The sequence below is a fragment of the Pongo pygmaeus genome, chromosome X (assembly GCF_028885625.2).
Source record: "Pongo pygmaeus isolate AG05252 chromosome X, NHGRI_mPonPyg2-v2.0_pri, whole genome shotgun sequence".
Lineage (NCBI taxonomy): Eukaryota > Metazoa > Chordata > Mammalia > Primates > Hominidae > Pongo > Pongo pygmaeus.
In genome coordinates, this window is record NC_072396.2 from 8,857,663 (window position 1) to 8,879,269 (window position 21,607).

The following is a 21,607-nucleotide window of genomic DNA, read 5'->3' on the forward strand; positions in this document are numbered from 1 at the left end:
ATAATTGCTGTCTCCCTAAATTGACTCATGGGCTCTACTGTTTCTCAAAGATTTAATGTAACCATGTCATTGTTATTTCTCAACTGTATTTCAAAATGCAAATTTTTCTATTTTAAAATTAAATGTCATTCTTTTCAGACCTGCAGGTTTGCATATGAGCACATACATGCACACACACAAATTAATTATTATTAATCTGGAAAGTGTAATGTGTCTTAGTTGATGAGAAATAAAGCCCTACAGCACAACAATGTATGTTGTTGTCCATGATGGTTTCAAAAAGACCATTTAAGTGGAAATACCTTATAAACCCACAGAGTTCTGTAAGTGTGTGCTTAAAATGGAGCCTTGATTTTTGCAAGGGATATGTTTTCAAATCTTTGCAAATTTCAAAATTAATGGGATCCAGCAGAGTGCATACTCTAACCCATACAGATGGTGGAGGTGGCTATCAGTATCTTTTGTCAGTATCTAGACAGCAAAGATAAAGTGAGGATGCCCCATAGGAAAAACAGCCTTTGCCATGATGAGTAGAGAACAACAAAAAACCACGGAAGTCCAGAATTAGTGCTCACATCACCATGAAGCTATGGAATGTGTTTCTGCAGACCATACTTGCCCAGAATTTGAATCAATGCCTTGGCAAAATTCATACTCATTCCTTGCTGTGGAATTTGAAGGTCACTTATGAATAGACCAAAAGGAGGACTCGAGTCCGGGAATGCCATGAGCCCACTGTGTTGTTTGTACAATCTAGAAGGGAGGTCAGCCTCCCAACACATGGCACAGGACCAACTACACACACCTTTCCTGAGTTCAATATAAGAACTGTAAACTTAAAGAATTAATAAGGAATGGAATTCATGGATACAACAAGTCTCTAGGGAATCAAAATAACATGTCTCCCTGTCTTGAACATGACTCTGTTTTGGGTTTCCCAATATGGGAGAGAGTTTCTTCCACGTGAAAAATGTTAAGTATTTCACTATCAGTCGATATTCTTTTGATGTGGCAGAAAAATGGTGCTATTAAAAAAATTCCAAGAACATGTCAAATATGGAAAGATCAACAGGTCAATGTCTATATATCCCTTTAGCTTTAAAATTATTTGATTTTGACATGGATGATGAAAACATTCAATCATTTGTCAAACAGATACAAGGTTAGGGAGGTTAGGCATATTATTTTGAAACGTAGTAACCAGCATCATGCAAGCAAGCCCTCAATAAATGTGTTTGTCCACCTCAATTCTTTTTTTTTATTTTTATTTTTAGTTCTGGGGTACATGTGCAGGATGTGCAGATATGATACATAGGTAAATATGTGCCATGGTGGTTTACTGCACCTATCAACCTATCACCTAAGTATTAAGCTCAGCAATTATTTATTGGAAATACATGATGCACATATCCTAAAGTGGGGGAAAATGTTTTCTGACCACTAAAGGAAACAAGCTACTCATTTCCTGATTTATTTTGACTATGTGTATTTTTCAAGTATTAGTTTCTACTCAATTTATATGTGCAACATTATTAGAAAGATCATTTGTCAGTGGTTTAGAGGGTTAGTAATGTACTTAAATTAATGAAATATGTAATATCCCCGAAAGGAATCCATTTCTGAAAATTCAGTACTTGGTTTTGATCCTGTAAGTTCCCTCAATATTTTTTGTGCATGTAAATTTTATTTACACAGTAAAATACTGCCCTCAGATACATATCAGGATATATATATATATATATATATATATATATATATAGAGAGAGAGAGAGAGAGAGAGAGAGAGAATTTTTGCTATCCAAATATTATGTCTTGGTTTTGTTGTCTTTATAATATTAAAATTTAACATTAGCATTTGAGTTACATGGAAATCAATTGTATTTTAATAGTCTAAGTTACCCCTTATTTCTACCTATTTGAAAGACTCAAATCTCTTTTTACTTTAAGATTTTCACTTTAAGGACTACAAAGATCATGATAAAATTAAGATTTTAAAAAATTAACTGAATATTTGTCTCAATTCTCCACTTTATCGTTTATAGCCAAATGTGAGCAATGCACAGATTTCAACAACAGTTAAAATCGGAGCCTTCTGCTGTAAGATGTCTCTTGTGATGGATGCGTTTAGACAAGGCATTCACACATGGGACATCACGTTGGCTCAGCTCAGAACTAAAAGACTATTAAATCGCAGGATATGTCCATCTGACAGGAAGTTGTGTGATGGCTCCTAAGGTCAGGCGTCATTTTGCCTTTTGAGTGACAGAATTCTTCTCCCAAAGGAAACAACATGAATTTAGCTGCTATCTTATTTTAGACATGTCTGTATGATACAAAATGACACATATGAATTGAGGATTTATAGGAGATGAAGCCAGGAAAAGCATTGGGAGAAAACTAGAAGAGTCACTCAAAATAGAATCAATATTTAACATGTATAATCCTTTAAATAATGAAATTCATTATTTAATCATTAAGTGTGAATGATCACATTTAGAATAAACATGATCACGACTTCTATTTCCAGAGGGCCCAATGTCTAGTTCAGGCATGAAGAAAATAGTTGAAGAATGCTCAAAATGTTGTTTGTATATTTTCTATGTTTGATTATGAGAAACAAAATTGGGAATGTCTCTGGTAATTTTAATAGTTAATGGAGCTATTGCAAGAAATGCACCAATGGGAAGACAGGAGGGAGAGAAGGTTTCCCAGAAAGCAGGTTTCTATTAAACCTTGCTATTTCTCTTGAAAACTCTCAAAGCCGCAAAAGAACAGTAAACAAATTGATATTTTCCATGGGGTACCACTGTGAGTGCAAAGACCACGGAGAAATTGACTAGTCAGACAGCAAATATGTACCGCGAGACAGACCTGGAATAAAGACTGTATCCTAAACTTATTTTATAAAAGTTGTGTTTTGTAGCCAGGATAACATGTTTTAGGAGAAGAAACATTTTATAATAAGGACTCTGTGTGGGTTTCATTTTGAAAAAGTAGCTTACTGTGCTTAAGCAAAGGGCCAATGTGTGTTTTTCAGGTCTTCTTACCTAAAAGAAGAGTAGCTGTTGGTATTTCTATGTGAAAACTCAAGACTAGCATCTTGTGCTGTAAGCAAAGTGAAGACATGTGGCTGTAAACACTCACAAAATATATTGATATAGAGTCATCACCTGTTGATGTCATTCATACCCAGAGACAGGAAGCATAGGAACAGTGTGAATTATATGAGGCGTCCCATTTATAAGTGACAAGCAAAAATAGTCACTGTGTAAATGGGCAATGCTAAATAGCAGTAGTCAATGAAGCAGCAGTCAAAGGGGGAACACAGGAACAGATTCTATAGGATTTCTATGGAAGGGCTGGGTGTGGTGGCTCACGCCTATAATTCCAGCACTTTGGGAGGCCGAGGCGGGTGGATTACCTGAGGTCAGGAGTTCGAGACCAGCCTGGCCAACATGATGAAACCCCGTCTCTACTAAAAATACAAAAATTAGCCAGGCATGGTGGCACATGCCTGTAGTCCCAGCTACTCGGGAGGCTGAGGCAGGAGAATTGCTTGAGCCCAGGAGGCGGAGGTTGCAGTGAGCTGAGATCGTGCCACTGCACTCCAGCCTGGCTGACAGAGCGAGACGAGCGAGACACTGTCTAAAAAAAAAAAGATTTCTATGGAAGAAGAGATTGATTTCCAACTGGAATAGTGAGGAAAGCCTTTCTGGAAGATCCCACGCCGTACCCGGCTCTGCAGAAGCATTGCTGAGTTTTTGCTATGCCGCCTTCAGTGTTTGCTAACTCCTGTTTGTATATATAAACTGCTCTTCACTGCTCTCCTAAAACAGGCATTCATTTTCTTGGCGTGAATTTTTCAAAAAGGAACACACACCTATATATTGTGCATCTGCCAAGTGTTCAGAACTGTGTTACATTTGGGAGTCCTTGTATGTGCCCAGCTTTGCAACCAGAAGTATTTCAATATTGTTTTAATTAAGCCCACATTAGTTTTGCTTTGGTGCAAGAAATATGATATTATGTGTGAGGATATAAACATCAGCTGTCAGTGAATGGCTCCTTCATTCCCTTAGCAAGTATCATTTGAGTGTGTCTTGTCACGGTTTTGGACTAGACAGAACTAATTCAGCAAGCAATCCAGGAGCCAACAAGGAACGATCAGAGTAACACAAAACACTGATGTGAAATGCAAGGCAAAATGAATACATAAATTAGAGATGTGGTCTGAGATGAAGGGAAGCACACATCTCTGAAATATTCTGGATACAGGTAGAATTTAGTTTCTGAGTGTTTTTGATAAATAATAAGAGAATTTCATCAAAGAGAAATCAAAGAGTGCCCTACAGACAAAGTAGCTTTTGAGCCCTTCAGATAGAATTTGAGTTACAGAAAGCACAAATGTGCTCTGGGTGGAATTTAAAACAAAGAATTGGAAGCATTTTAAAATTGCTAATAGTGTAAATTTCAGATGTTCTCACTACCAAAAAAAATGGTAAGTATTTGAGGTGATGGATATGTGAATTAGCTCGGTTTAATTATTCCATATTGTACTCACAAATCATAACATCACTTGGTACCCCATAAATATATACAACTATAATTTATTAATTTTCAATTAAAAATAGACATTGAAAAACAGAATTAGAAGCAAACTTGCCTAAGTATATCAAATGTCTTCCTTCCCTCACCTTTCAGTGTGGGCTGGACTTAATGACTGGCTTCCAAAAATTAGCATATAGGTAGGGGGAGATGGTAGCTTCAAGGTAGAGAAGCCAGGCAAGCATCACCTTAGCCAGTGACTTCATGATCATAGCATGCACTTGTGATTAAATATCAGGAAAAGGACACCTCACTTCTGAAGTCTCCTTCTCCAAGAGAAAAGAAACACCACAGTCTCATCAGCTCAGTCATCCCAGTCTAATCATGAGAAAAACATCAGGTAAATTCAAATTCAGGGCATTCTGCAAAATGCCTGACCAGGGCTCCTCGAATCTCTCAAGGTCATCAAAAACAACAACAACAAGACAGTCTGAGAAATTTTCACACCCGGCCTTGACTACGGAGAAACAGCTATATGCAATGATAAATCCAGGACTGAGTCCTAGAAGAGAACATGGACTTTGAAAGGAAAACTAGCAAAACCCAAATAAAACCTTGTGTTTAGTTAAGACTAATGTACCAACATGGATTCATTAGTTGTGACAAACGAACCACAGTGATAGAAAACTTTAACACTAATGGTAGCTGAGTGAGCAGCAGATGGAATTCTCTGGACTATCTTTGCATCTTTTTAGTAATCCTGAAACTGTTCTCTCTCTCCCTATATATATATATATATACACACACACACGTATATATATACACACACGTATATATACACACATGTATATATACACACATGTATATATACACACATGATATATACACACATGGATATATACACACATATATATTAAATACATATACATACGTATATGTGTGTATATATATATACGTATGTATATACACATATACGTATGTATATACATACGTATATGTATATATTAAATCTGTATATTTATATATATAATTTAAATATATGTATTCATATATAAATATATATATTTGTATTTATATATAAATAGATAAATATATATATTTGTATTTATATATAAATAGATAAATATATATTTGTATTTATATATAAATAGATAAATATATATTTGTATTTCTATATAAATAGATAAATATATATTTGTATTTCTATATAAATAGATAAATATATATTTGTATTTCTATATAAATAGATAAATATATATTTGTATTTCTATATAAATAGATAAATATATATTTGTATTTCTATATAAATAGATAAATATATATTTGTATTTATATATAAACATATATTTGTATTTATTTATATAAATATAAATATATGCATATTTGTATTTATTTATATAAATATAAATATATGCATATTTATATTTATAAACATAAATATATGCATATTTATGTTTATAAACATAAATATATGTATTTATATATATATAAATATATTTATATATATAAATATATAAATATATTTATATATATAAATATATATAAATAAAATTTATATATATAAATAAAAATATACATTTATATATAAATATATACATATTTGTGTTTATATATAATATATATTTATATATTATAAATATATATTTATATATTAAATATATATTTATGTAATATATATAAAAATATATATTAATATAATATATACATATATTTATATAATATATAAATATATTTATATAATACATATATTTATTTATATTATATATAATACATATATGTTAATATATATTATATATAATACATATATGTTAATATATATTTATATAATACATATATATTAATATATATTTCTATATAATAATATATATTTATATATATTTATATATAATACTATATATTTATATATATTTATATATAATACATATATATTTATATATAATCATATATATTTATATATATTTATATATAATACATATATTTTACATATAATAATATATATCAATATATATTTACATATGATACATATATTTTACATATAATAATAGATATTTATATATATTTACATATAATACATATATACATATTTATGTATATTTATATACATATTCATATATTTATATACATTTATATATTTTTTATATATTTTTATATATTTATTTATTATATATTATATATTATTTATTTATTTATTTATTATTTATTATATAAATATACGTAAATATTTACATTTATGTATAAACACATATATGTAAATATTTACATTTATGTATATATGTAAATATTTACATTTATGTATAAATATATGTAAACATTTATATTTATGTATAAATATGTATGTAAATATTTATATTTATGTATAAATATTTATATTTCTATATTATATATTAATATAGAAATATATATTAATATATAATATATAAGATATATTTTTACATATTTTTATATAATATAAAAAATTATATATAGTAAATATTTATATATAAGAAAAATATATTTTATATTATTTATATATAATATAAATATATATTTACATATTTATATATGATATATTATATATGATATATAAATATATATAACATATTTATATATAATATATAATACATATTATATATCATATATATTATATAGTATAGATAAATATATATTATATATTATAGATAAATATATATAATATATATTATAGATAAATATATATAATATATATTATATATATTATAAATTATATATTATATATCATATATCATATATTTATATTTTATATATGTGTACATATATAAAATATGTATATATACACATATATGTTTATATTAATATATACTAAATGTGTATTAATAAATTAAATTTTATATATATATATATATTAAACTAGAGGGAATCATTGCCAGGGGAGGAGGCAGGGAAATGAGGAACGAAAGGCAGGAATTGCGGTTTGTGCTGTCACAGTAGGAAGACAACCCATTGTTGAGGGTGAGCTGATCAAGGATGAGGGGGGCTAGTTAGGAGGTTGGTGAACCGAAGACTAAAAAGTTATGAAGGAGAACCATGTGCAAAGCTGAAGAGGCAGGAGAGAAATAACTACAGAAGGAGTTTCGTAGAAAGAACTGGTAAATTTTGTGCTTGAGAATGGATGATGAATTTGATAGGGAATCACTGAAAAATGAAGGTTTTAGCCTGGCTGCCTGGGAAAATTGCAGTGTCATTTGCAGAAATGAAGTCATGCCAGGGAAAATCGAGGCAAGAGGAGGAAGGATTCAGTTTGGGACATATTGACTTAGGAAAGGAGAGGACATCCAAGTGCAGGTAGATGTAATGACTTGGTAAGTAATTTTAAAGGGATGTCAGATGCAATAAAACAAAACAGTGTAACCTAAGAAAAATGTGGGGAGAAATACATGTTGGAACTCTGAGCTGGAGTCATAGGGAGAAGGAACTCACTGAACTCCAGCAAGAAAATAAAGGGAGATTTGGAGGAAAGAGCTGAGGGCAGTCTTGGGGAGGCAAAGAATGGAGTTCCAAGAGGATCACAGGTCAGGCACAATGGCTTATACCTGCAATCCCAGCACTATGGGAGGCCAAGGCTGCCAAATCACTTGAGGTCAGGAGTTTGAGACCAGCATGGCCAATATGGAGAAACCCTGTCTCTACCAAAAATACAAAAATTAGCCAAATGTGGTAGTGAGTACCTTTAATCCCAGCTACTTTGGGAGGCTGAGGCAGGAGAATCACTTGAACCCAGGAGGCGGAGGTTGTTCCAGCCTGGGTGACAAATCAAGACTTCATCTTTAAAAAACGTGGGGGGAGGGGGGGAATTGCAGGACCGCCGCAGAGTCACAGGCTCCACTAGCAGTGGAGAGGGGAAGCAGTGCAAGGAGAAGATTGTTCAGCCTTGACACAGTTGACATTTGGGGCTGGATGATTCTCTGTGGTGGGGCCTGTCTTGTACATTGTAAGATGCTTACTTAGCAGCATCCCTGGCCTCTGCCCACTAGATGCCAATCCACCCCTCCTCTAATACGGACAATGCAAAATTTCTCCAGACACTGCCAACTGTCCCCTTGGGGATACAGTCAACTTAATCAAGGACCACTGATTTTGAGTTAAACTTCAGTTTGTGAGAGAGAGAAAAGTAGAGTGCAAAAAAGAAAAAAAAAACAGAGAGAGAGAGAAGGAAGAAGGAGAGATCTATTTCTGCTTTGTAAAAAATCTCAAAATCCAGCCACTAGCATGGGTACATTTAAAAATATCTCCTCATGGTATCTGTGGGATGAATTTTGTAGACAGGAAATCTGTGCATTGTGTGTGTCCTTTCAACAAAGCTAAAGTTTCACAAGGACTAATTTCCTCTGCTAGTGGAAAGAATGATTCTATTTTTGCAGGCCCAAATCCCAGGCTGAGCTGCCTCCCGGGCCACACACGGAGCCACAAATGCCCAGGAAAATTTATTCTGTCTGTGTAGGAGGTGGCACTGTTTGCAGAAGGGTACCGCTGTTTATAACAGATGTTAGAAAAACAGGTTCACGATGGCAGCCAACAGAGCAAGGCAGCATTTTCCAAAGTGTACATTGCCCACCTGGTTTTTTGTTTGTTTGCTTGCATGTTTGCCTAATAGCTCAATTCTTACAAGCTCCTTTTCTGCTCAAGCATCTCATTGGGAGTGTATGACATCCCATGATCCCAAGACAGCCAAGAATGTTATGTGTGATAAGACATCGGAGCCAAGGCATTCCAAAACAAGGGTAGCTATTTCTAGAAGCTTCACTGACTCCTTCTAAACAAGTCGCTCACTATTACCAAATTATTGCTTTGAATCTCCTAAAATGGGCACCCTCATCCTGTACCCCTGGAACGGTGTGAGGAGAAGAGCTCTTCACCTCTATGATATTCTGCCCGGGAACCCAGAACCACAGTATAATGTTCACAAAAGCATCCGGTAAACCCATTCCAATCAAGCGACATTCTACAAAATATCTGAGGAGTACTCCTCAAAATTGTCAAGTTCGTGAAGACAAGGAAAGACGAATTAATTGCCACACATGGGAGGAAGCCAGTGAACCATAATGACATGATCTCAACATGGGATTCTGAATGGAATCTTGGAACAGAGAAAGGGAGCCCATGGAAACACAGAGGAAATCCGAATGAAGTCTGGAGTTTAGCTTATAGTAACTTACCAATGTTAATATCTTCATTTTGACAGATGTTCTATGGTTCCATAATATGTTAACATTAGGGGAATATGGGTGAGGGGTTCGTGGTATCTCTCTGCACTGTCTTTCCAACTTTTCTCTATATCTAAAATTATTCAAAAATTAAAAGTTGATGCAAAGGAAACAGAACCCCTAAAAGAGACTGGAAACGTAAACATTTTATATTCAAAATGTATTAACTGAAAATCTGTTACAGATCCAGTTCTGAATCTCGTTAGCAAGTTCAAAGCAAGGCCAAGAAGATGCAATTCCCACTGGAAACCTTATGAGACAGTTAGAAGGGAAGGGGAGCAAATGTTCACCAGGTGAGCACTGGAACGCAGCCACTGCACAAATGCAACCCTGTTCTATTCTCACAGCAATCTTCCATGAGAAGTATTTGTTAGTATATATGAAGAAACTCAAGCTCTCCATCTTTAAGTCACTGTCCAATATCACACAGCTGCATATAACAGGTTTGAATTCAATTTCCTCTGTGTCCAGCTGAAAATCCCACAATTTCCACTCATGGCATCCTCCCACCCAGTGCAGGTTTGGTGCAAAATCGTAGGACACAGGAGAGGAAATTGAGTTTAGGTAAGACTGAGAAAACTTCTGACGAGTTTTCAAATTAGGAGAGGCATGAAATGAAGAGGAGAAGGAGCAGCTGGGAGCGTGGAGAAGCATAAATTCCGAAATAACTGGCTAAGGAAAATGGGGATGCACAGACTGGCATAGAAGCACTGAAGAGGAGAGGCATGGGCTGGAATGATACAGGCTGTGTCAATATAGGGTCCGTCACAAACACGCTATGTAAATGTAGAAAATTAACCACTCTAACTTCATATTCCCCCTATGGAAAAAAAAAAGGCGGGGGGCGGGGGGTAAGGATGTCTATTTCAAACCATGTGGCAATTAAATAAAACAATCTATGTAACTCTAGTAGCCTCATGGTTGGCACATAACATGCATTAAAATGCACGTTTCTCTCCCTTTCATGGAATCCCCTGATGCATCCCCTAACCTTTCTTGGTAGGATTTGGAATGTGCATGCACAGATTGTGGATAGATAGACTGCCACCCTTGTCATTGCAGAAGGAAACTGGTGAGTTATGCCCAGTGCAATTCGTTCCAACTCTGATTCCACTGTGGTTACTGCTGATGGACTCTAGGTGGCCACAGATGATACAAACATGTTCCCATGGAGCCTCATGTCATCCTGACATGCTGTTCCAGTCTAAGATAGCTGCTATTCTTCAGTTTTGAAAAGGAGCAACTGTTTTGGATACATTTTCAGTGCCAGAACTCTTTCTCCACTGCCTTAGATTTCTCAGTGGTGAAGTGAGAAGGAGTTTTGACAGCTAAGAGCAACGTTTCCAAACGAGAAAAGAAAACAAGGCAAACTTTTTATAAATTATTCAAATAATAAATTAAATTCAAGGAAAAGAAAATTTCAATTTTATGGTGAAGACTGATGCTTCCTAAGTCTATTGGTAAGCTGAGAAACTGCTCTGTGAGCTCTTTCATTGAAAATATTGAATGACCACAGCTGTTAAATCTTGCTAAAGGTGTCCTCAGTTCACACTACAACATGCTTGGGTGCAGGGTCTGGAAGCAATGATAAATCAATGAGACTCCAACACTGAGCTGAAATGTTCTGTTTTTGCAGTGACATCAGATCTTATTATTGCCCCTGTCTTCCTTCCGTCCTTCCCTCTCCAGGTGTAACTACTAACCCTTACTTGACTTATATTACCTCTATATGAACTTTCATACTTTTTTTTTTTTTTTTTTTTTTTTTGAGATGGAGTCTCACCCTGTCTCTCAGGCTGGAGTGCAGTGGCCCGATCTCGGCTCATGGCAACCTCTGCCTCCCAGGTTCAAGTGATTCTCCTGCCTCAGCCTCCCGAGAAGCTGGGACTACAGGTGCCTGCCACCATGCCTGGCTAATTTTGGTATTTTTAGTAGAGACGGGGTTTCACCAAACTGGCCAGGCTGGTCTTGAACTCCTGATCTTGTGATCCACCCACCTCGGCTTCCCAAAGTGCCGGGATTACAGGCGTGAGCCACTGCACCCAGCCTTTGAACTTTCATACCTTTAGTATACAAATGCATCTGTAAACAATAAACAGGATATTCAATATGCTTATGTTATTTAGATGACATCCTATACCATAAAGGTTATATAGATAGAAATTATTTATTTCTATATATTCTATTCTGTATATTTATGTCTATAGATCATATTTTATAAATATATATTCTATATATTTGTGTCTATAGATCATATTTTATAAATATATATTCTATATATTTACATCTATACCATAAAGAATATGTGGACATAAGGGTGGCATAAAGAACTTATGTCCATATACTCTTTTAGCTTGCCTTTTTTTGCACAAAATGTCATGTTTAAGTTTCAGTCATGCTGATGGATGAGGGCAAAATTTGTTTAATTTTAAGAGCAGGATTTATTTTATTATAGGTATATTCTACAATGTATTTATGCATTCTCCTCTCAATGAACATCTAAGTGGCTTCCAGATTTTTGCTATTACACACAAGGTTGTAATTTGTTTACACAAAGCTTGGGGCTCAAATCCAGAGATCTTAGATTGCAACGTGGGTGTCAAGATTTTCAATAGTTCCCTGGAAGAACTTAATGGGCATCCAGGCTTCCTCAGTCAGACTCCATCCAGACCAACTTAATCAGATTTGAAGGGGGATGTTTAGATATTACTTTTGTGAAAGAACCCCTGAAGAGATTCTAACAGGAGCCTAGGATTGAGATAAGCCCCTCCTCTAGAGAAACTCTTGCATTTGCTGGACAAGGAATAATGTGCATGAATGTGTATTGTGCCATATTCTAGAGCAGTGATTCTCATGTACAATCATGGCAGAGAACTTCTGTTCTAGAATACAAGCATGGTAACGGCATTTCCAGGTGTTTCAGGTGGTAGGGATACATACATCTTTAACTTTCCTCAATATTGCTAATTGCTCACCAAAGAAAAGATCAATTACATGTTTCCATCAACACACGGCATTACCACTGTTTGCAAATGGAAGTGCATTCCTTTGTGATATTTTGTAATCCCTTGACTCTCAGTGACACCAGACTTTTTGTGATTACTATCCATTTGGGTTTTGTCTTCAATACATTTTATTCCATAATTTGCCCACCTTTAAATGTCTTGAGGATTTTTTAAATTACTAATTTGTTGGGTATAAATATGTGTATATCATCTAGAAACTATCCAAGTCAATAAATTGAAGTTACATGTGTGCTCTTCTGTTCTGTATCTTAATTTTTACCTTATTTGTGATGCTTTCCATTGTGCAAAAGGAAATAGTGTCCCTGTATTTGTCCATTTTCATGCTGCTGATAAAGACATATCTGAGACTGGGAAGAAAAAGAGGTTTAATTGGACTTACAGTTCCACATGGCGAGGGAGGCCTCAGAATCATGGCGGGAGGTGAAAGGCACTTCTTACCTGGTAGTGGCAAGAAAAAATGAGAAAGAAGCAAATACCGAAACCCCTGATAAACCCATCAGATCTTGTGAGACTTATTCACTATCACGACAATAGCATGGGAAAGACAGGCCCCCATGATTCAATTACCTCCCACTGGGTCCCTCTCACATGTGGGAATTCTGGGAGATACAATGCAAGTTGAGATTTGGGTGGGAACACAGCCAAACCATATAATTCCACCCCTAGCCCCTCCAAAACTTCACATTTCAAACCAATCATGCCTTCCCAACAGTACCCCAACGTCTAAACTCATTTCAGCATTAAGCCAAAAGTCCACAGTCCAAAGTCTCATCTGAGACAAGGCAAGCCCCTTCCATCTATGAGACTGTAAAATCAAAAGCAAGCTAGTAACTTCCTAGATACAGTGAGGGTACAGGTATTGGGTAAATACAGCTGTTCCAAATGGGAGAAATTGGCCAAAACAAAGGGGTTGCAGGGCCCATGCAAGTCCAAAATGCAGCAGTGCCGTCAAATTTTAAAGCTCCAAAATGATCTTCTTTGACTCCAGGTCTCACATCCAGGTCATGCTGATGCAAGAGGTGGGTTCCCATGGTCTTAGGCAGCTCTGCCCCTGTGGCATTGCAGGGTACAGCCTCCCTCCTGGCTACTTTCATGGCCTGACATTGTCTGAAGCTTTTCCAGGTACACAGGGCAAGCTGTCAGTTGATCTACCATTCTGGGGGTCTGAAGGTCTGTGGCCCTCTTGTCACAGCTCTACCTGGCAGTGCCCCAGTAGGGCTCTGATCCCACATTTCCCTTGCACACTACCCTAGCAGAGGTTCTCCATGAAGGCTCCACCCCTGCAGCAAACTTTTGCCTGGGCATCTAGGAATTTCATATATCTTCTGAAATATAGGCAGAGGTTGCCAAACCTCAATTCTTGACTTTTGTGCACCTGAAGGCTTAACACCATGCAGAAGCTGCCAAGGCTTGGGGCTTCCGCCCTCTGAAGCCACAGCCCAAGCTGTACATTGGCCCCTTTCAGCCACGACTAGAGTGGCTGGGACACAGGGAACCAGGTCCCTAGGCTACACACAGCACGGGGACCCTGGCCCTGGCCCATGAAACCACATTTTCCTTCGGGGCCTCCAGGCCTGTGATGGGAGAGGCTGCTGTGAAGGTCTCTAACATGACCTGGAGACATTTTCCCCATGGCCTTAGGGATTAACATTAGGCTCCTTGCTGCTTCTGCAAATGTCTGCAGTGAGCTTGAATTTCTCCCCAGAAAATGGGTTTTTCTTTTCTATCACATAATCAGGCTGCATATTTTCCTAGCTTTTATGCTCTGCTTCCCTTATGAAACTAAATGCATTTAACAGCACCCAAGTCACCTCTTGAATGCTTTGCTGCTTAGAAATTTCTTCTGCCAGATACCCTACATCATCTCTCTCAAATTCAAAGTTCAACAAATCTGTAGGGCAGGGGCAAAAAGCCACCAGTCTCTTTGCTAAAACATAACAAGAGTCACCTTTGCTCCAGATCTCAACAAGTTCCTCATCTCCATCTAAGCTCACCTCAGCCTGAATTTTATTGTCCATATCACTATCAGCATTTTGGACAAAATCATTCAACAAGTCTCTAGGAAGTTCCAAACATTTCCACATTTTCCTGTCTTCTTCTAAGCCCTTCAAACTGTTCCAACCTCTGCCTGTTACCCATTTCTAAAGTCATTTCCACATTTTCAGGTATCTTTTCAGAAACGCCTTGCTCTACTGGTACCAATTTACTGTATTAGTCCATTTTCATGCTGCTGATAAAGACATACCCGAGACTGGGAAGAAAAAGAGGTTTCATTGGACTTACAGTTCCACATGGCTGGGGAGGCCTCAGAATCATGGCAGGCGGCAAAAGGTACTTCTTAACATGGTAGCAGCAAGAAAAAATGAGGAAGAAGCAAAAGCAGAGACCCCTGATAAACCGTTCAGATCTCGTGAGACTTATTCACTATCACGAGAATAGCACAGGAAAAACCAGCCCCCATGATTCAATTACCTCCCCCTAGTTCCTTCCCACAACACATAGGAATTCTGGGAAATACAATTCAAGTTGAGATTTCAGTGGGGACACAACCAAACCATATCAAGCTATGTGAAGTTAAAACCGGGTACTATGGGTGTTCACTAGATTTCTGGTTCTCATGAAAGTGTTTTTTTTCTGTGTAAATATCTGTTAAATTAGTGTCTTTGCAAGAGGGCCAGGGGAACAATCGGTGAAGCCTTCTATTCTGCCATCTTGCTCCTACTGTAGATCTGTAGTATATTTTGAAATATACCTTTGTAGTATATTTTGAAGTCAGGTAGTGTGATGCCTCTTGGTGTGTTCTTATATGGGCCCGGTTTGTAGAGTCCTAAAGCAATTATAATAGTAACATCAAAGATCACTGATCAGAAATCACCATAACAGATATAATAATGATGGAAAAGTTTGAAATATTGTGAGAATTACCAAAATGTGACACAGGGACATGAAGTGGGCACATGCTGTTGGAAAAATGACACTGACATGCTCAACAGACAGTTGCCAGAAACTTTCAATTTATGTATATAAAAAAACACAATATCTATAAATGCAATAAAGTGCATCACAATAAAACAAGGTCGACCTGTACCTGCCAGTACTCAGGTAATTAGTTTACTATGAATAAGTAATAATAGCTAGAAAAACTAATTAAACACAAAAATTTTTAAAACACTGTCTTCTCAAGACACAAAAAAAATGGAAAGATAGTCCATGCTCATAGATTGACAGGATTAATATCATTAAATTGACAATACTCCCCAAAGCAATTTGCAGATTCAATGCAATCCCTATCAAAGTACCAATGACATACTTCACAGAAATAGGAAAATACTTATAATAGTCGTATGAAACCATAAAAGACCTCAAATAGCCAAAGCAACCCTGAACAAAAAGCAGAAAGCTGGAGGCATCACACTACCTGACCTCAAAATTTACTACAAAGCTATAGTAAACCAAGCAGCATGGTACTGGCATGAAAACAGAAAACAGAGACAAATGGAACAGAATACAGAACCCAGATATAAAGCCACATGCTTAAAACCAACTCAGCTTCAACAAAGACACCAAGAACATATGATGCTGAAAAGATAGATATTTCAATAAGCGGTGATAGGAAAGCTGGATAAGTATACGCAGAAGAATGAAATTAGATTTCTATCTCTCACCACACATAAAAAGCAAATAAAAAACGGATTAAAGACTTGAATCTGGTTGGGCATGGTGACTCAAGCCTGTAATCCCAGCACTTTGGGAGGCTGAGGTGGACGGACCACTTGAGGTCAGGGGTTTGAGACCAGCCTGGTCAACTTGGTAAAGCCCCGTCTCTACTAAAAATACAACAATTAGCCAGGCATGGTGGTGCATACCTGTAATCCCAGCTACTCAGGAGGCTGAGGCATGAGAATCGCTTGAACCCAGGAGGTAGGGGTTACAGCGAACCGAGATTGTGCCATTGCACTCCAGCCTGGGCCTGGGCGACAGAATGAGACTCTGCCTCGACAAAAAACAAAAACAAAGACTCAAAACTATGACCTGAAACTGAAACCACCAGAAGAAAACACTGGGGAAATGCTCCAGGACATCAGTCTGGGCAAAGATTTCTTGAGTAAGGCTTCAAAAGCACAGGAACCAAAGCAAAAGTAAACCACTGGGATTACATCAAGTTAAAAAGCTTCTGCATAGCAAAGGAAATTATCAACCAAGTGAAGACACAACCCACAGAATGGCAGAAAATACTTGCAATCTATACATCTGATAAGTGATTCATAACCAGAATACATAAGGAGCTCGAAAAACTTAATAACAAACAATCTGATTTAAAAATGGACAAATAATCTGAATAGGCGTTCCTCAAAAGAAGACACACAAATGGCCAGCAGGCATATGAAAATATACTCATCACGAATCATCAGAGAAATACAAATCAAAACCACAATGCCATATCATCTCACCCTAGTTAAAATGGCTTTGATCAAAAGGACAGGCATGAAAGGATGCTAGCAAGGAGGTGGAGAAAGGGGAACCCACTTTGTACACTGTTGGTGGGAATACATATTACTGTAGCCACTATGGAGAAGAGTATAGAGTTCCTCAGAATCCTAAAAATAGAACTACTATATGATCCGAGTATTCCACTGCTGGAATACTTGCTCACGTGTATTGCAGCACAAGTCACAATAGCCAAAATATGGATTTAGCCTAAGTGCCCATCAATGGACAAATGGATAAGGAAAATGTGGTATATATACACAATGGAATATTATCCAGCCATAAGAAGAATGACATACCGTCATTTGCAGCAATATGGATGGAACTGGAGGCCATTATGTTAAATAAAATAAACCAGGCACAGAAAAACAAATATTGCATGTTTTCACTCCACATGGGAGCTAAAAAAGTGATTCTAATGAAAATAGCAACTATAGTGATGGTTACCAGAGGCCAGAAGGGGAAGGGGGAGGATGAAGGGGAAATAAAAGAGTATAAATGTATTTATTACCACTGAACTGCACACTTACAAGTGGTAAAGAGGGTACATTATATAAGTATATTTTACTTCAATAAAAATAAATATTAAAAATAAAATCACTTTCTTCTCACCACTTACTGCTGAATTATTGCTGGAATAATGAGTTAGTACTACAGGTAAGTCATGTACCTAAGTAAGTAGTAAAATAGAGACAACAAGAATAGTTCAGTGGAATGTAGAACATAGGGAATCTAGTCTGGTCAGATAAAATTTTGTTGGTGTCGCGTTAATATAGAAGTTTTACTTAACTGGGCTTTCCCATGAAACTCGTTACATAGAAACAGCTAACAATCATTACAATACCAAATGAACCTAATTCTGCAAATCATGTTCTTTGCAACTCTCAATTATCGGTTTTAGTTGAGATAAGAACTTACAAGGGTAGGTGCTGAATGTTACCCAGGAAAAAAAATTACAAAGAATAACTGGAGATAACTTGAATATCTATGTGATGCCAAGAAAAAGGAAAATCCTTCCTTATCATTCTACTATTTTTTGTTGAAATAATAAATTACCACAGACATCTGGTGGTAAACATGTAATTAGCAACCTAAAGATAGCTAGAATTCGCCAGACCAAGTAATTGATCCCAGGAAGCTGAAGATAACTGGCCTATGCCGGGGAGTTCAATAACCATTTTCCTCAATGCAAAATTCCAACCTCATGTTAGAAATATTACCTCATACAATAGATATCTACTTTATCCAAGTGAGTAGTTAACTAGAGATAACTACATGAAGCCAGTACTTGTAATAAATAAATTCTTCTCAGTACTACTTCTTATGTCTTTGTGACATAAAACTAAACATTTAGTGGTACCTAGGCAAACAGCTGAATAAACAACTAGCAATTACTAGGAAAACTGGTTGAATATAGAAAGTTTAGTAACCATTCTAGTCAATTCTGTGTTCTTACATTTTTAAGATTGTTTACTACGTACTGTGGATATGGTAACTAGAGTTACCTGGGTAAGAGTTAAATACAGAATCCTCCATAAAACTAGAATAACTGATTGAAAACAAGAAGTATAATATTGCATTCTCCTCAACATTTCTCATTTCTTGTTGGAATAATGAGTTAGTTCTGTCAATGGGTAGTAGTATCTAGATTATTACAAAGCAAGAAATAAGAAGAGATGGCTAGAATAAATATTTGATACCAGAATGGTGAAAAAAAACATTCTTTTCAAATAGGAACTCTAATTTCCTGTGTGATTAATGAGTTACAATTAGTACTGGAGATACCTGTATAAGATGTGGATTTCATTTTGGGAGGGGGGTACCTACTAAATAGATGAACTGCTGGGTCATATGGTAGATCTATTTTGATTTTCCAAGGAACCATTACACTGTTTTTCATAACGGCTGTACCAATTACATGTCTGACAACAGCGTTTAAAGGTCCCCTTTTCTGCACACCCTAAAAGGGTTTCACTTTCTCCACACCTTTGCCATCATTATCTTTTATCTCTTGACTTTTTGATAGTAGCCATCCTAACAGGTGTAAGGTAATAGTTCATTGTGGTTTTCATTTGCATTCTCTGATTATTGACGATGTTGAGCACATTTTCATATACCTGTTGGCCAGTTGTGTGTTTTCTTTCTAGAAATGCCTATTCAAGTCCTTTGCCTATTTGTTAACCAGACTATTTATTTATTTGCTATTGAGCTGTGTGAGTTCTTCATATATTTTGGATATTAACTCATTATTAGAGATATGGTTCGCAAACAGTTTCTCCCAAACCATAGCCTGCCTTTTCATTTTGTTGATTGTTGGCTGTGCAAAAGCTTTTAGTTTCCAGCCTGCTCACTTGCCCTACATATTTCAGCTTCCTAGACCCCCACATTGTGTGAAGGTGTGAGCCAATTATTTAGAGTAAACCGTATCATGTATATATAATATTATTCATAAATAAATACTATATTATAGTAAATAGATGTTTATGATATATAATATTACAGACACACTGTCTCTCTGTCTCACACACACACAAATATCCTGTTAGTTTACTTTCTCCTTCTCTGAGGAACCCAGCCTGATACAGATACCCAGCTGAGCAAGTGTGTTTGCTGATCTTGACCTCTGGAAGCCAGTTCTTTAAACCATGAGAATGAAAAATTGTGAGGCACTATGTAGATGCTGGGAGAAGTATGTGAGACGGAAAAGTTGTTTCATGGCATCTAAGAAGTGAATGATCCTCAAGGTGTAGCAGAGAAATTTGTAGGAGAGAGGGATGATTGATATCTTTGTATAGCCCTCCATCCATCCCAGTTAGCATGGAGGGATTTTAGGTAGGTCATACAGAAACTGGGTAATGATGGCAGGTGTGGAGGAACAGAATGTACCACTGAATGGGAGGTCCGGGGGAAACATGTGGCGGAAATATCCTCCCTTGCCCCATGATCTGCCAAAATTGAGCATGGGGAGTTTAGGAGGGGTGACATGTCAGTTTGGGAACTATCTTTAGGGGTGCTAACCCAAATCTCCCTTTCTCCAACCAGAGCACCCTGCCTTCCTCATCAGATGTCACCCCCCTATGACTTCCTCCGCCATGTCCTGATGGTGCTTTGTGACGTGTAAGGCCTTCCTTCCCACCCAGGGCTACCATTGGCTGGGTAGTGGAATGTTGACCAATCACAGCTCAGGGACGTGATCGCCTCATTGTCCTGGGATCGCGGGAAGGGTATATACAGGGAGCCTGGAGTTAGTTGACCGTTGCGAGACCTTGAGCTGCGGAAGATGAGTCCAAAGCCGAGAGCCTCGGGACCTCCCGCCGAGGCCAAGGAGACACAAAAGAGGAAGTCCTCTCAGCCGAGCCCCAGTGGCCCGAAGAAGAAGGTGAGTGACCCACCAAGCTCCTCCTCGTCTTCCCCTCGCCTCCTTCCTCACAAGAATCCTCTCCTGTCCTCACCTGGCACAACCCCCTAACCCGGCCCATACCGCTTCTGAGGACACATCCCTGTTCCCGGCCTCCTCCATCCTCGTCCCTAAACCAGAGCCCTTCTGTGATCTCCCTGTTGTCTTTCCAGACTACCGAGGTGGCCGAGAAGGGAAAAGCCGCTCGTAGAGGGAGACGCGGAAAGAAAAGGGCTGCGAAAAAGATGGCGGCTGTGACGGCACCTGAGGCGGGGAGCGGAGCAGCGGCACCCGGCCCCAGTGACCAGCCCAGCCAGGAGCTCCCTCAGCACGAGCTGCCACCGGAGGAGCCAGTGAGCGAGGGGTCCCAGCACGACCCACTGAGTCAGGAGACCCAGCTGGAAGAACTACCCAGTGTGTGGACGGCCGAGTACTCCCCTATATCCCTGAGCAGCGACTAAGTTCAGGCCCAGGCGCCAGACCTCAGAGATCTCACCAGCAGGGTGCTTCCCCTGCTGATGACAATAAAATGAATGTGTTGCAAACTGAACTGAGTGACTCCATGTTCTCTGATGGTGGGGAGGGAGGGAGGGAGGGAGGAAGAGGTGGTGTGTGGGGAGGGAGGGAGGAAGGAAGAGGTGATGTGTGGGGAGAGAGGGAGGGAGGGGGGAAGAGGTGGTATGTGGGGAGGGAGGAAGGGAGGGAGAGGTGGTGTGTGGGGAGAGAGGGAGGAAGGAAGAGGTGGTGTGTGGGGAGGGAGGGAGGGAGAGGTGGTATGTGGGGAGAAAGGGAGGGAGGAAGAGGTGGTGTGTGGGGAGGCAGGGAGGGAGAGGTGGTATGTGGGGAGAGAGGGAGGGAGGAAGAGGTGGTGTGTGGGGAGGGAGGGAGGAAGAGGTGATGTGTGGGGAGGGAGGGAGAGAGGAAGAGGTGAT

General features: G+C 37.8%; 1 protein-coding gene across 2 annotated transcripts in view; it reads left to right on the forward strand.

Moving 5' to 3' along the window:
- The window catches only part of LOC129024424 (variable charge X-linked-like), a 561,660-nt gene extending 540,435 nt beyond the window's left edge, over positions 1-21,225 (forward strand). The window contains exons 3-4 of one of the 2 annotated variants that reach the window (XM_054471482.2): positions 20,321-20,657; positions 20,849-21,220. In XM_054471482.2, coding sequence (XP_054327457.1) covers positions 20,559-20,657; positions 20,849-21,136 — 387 coding nt within the window. In that variant the 5' untranslated portion in view covers positions 20,321-20,558 and the 3' untranslated portion in view covers positions 21,137-21,220. Of the gene's footprint in view, positions 1-20,320; positions 20,658-20,848 lie in introns of those variants that run through there. The other variant, NM_001427460.1, reaches the window with a different exon arrangement.
- The last annotated feature ends 382 nt before the right edge of the window (positions 21,226-21,607 follow it).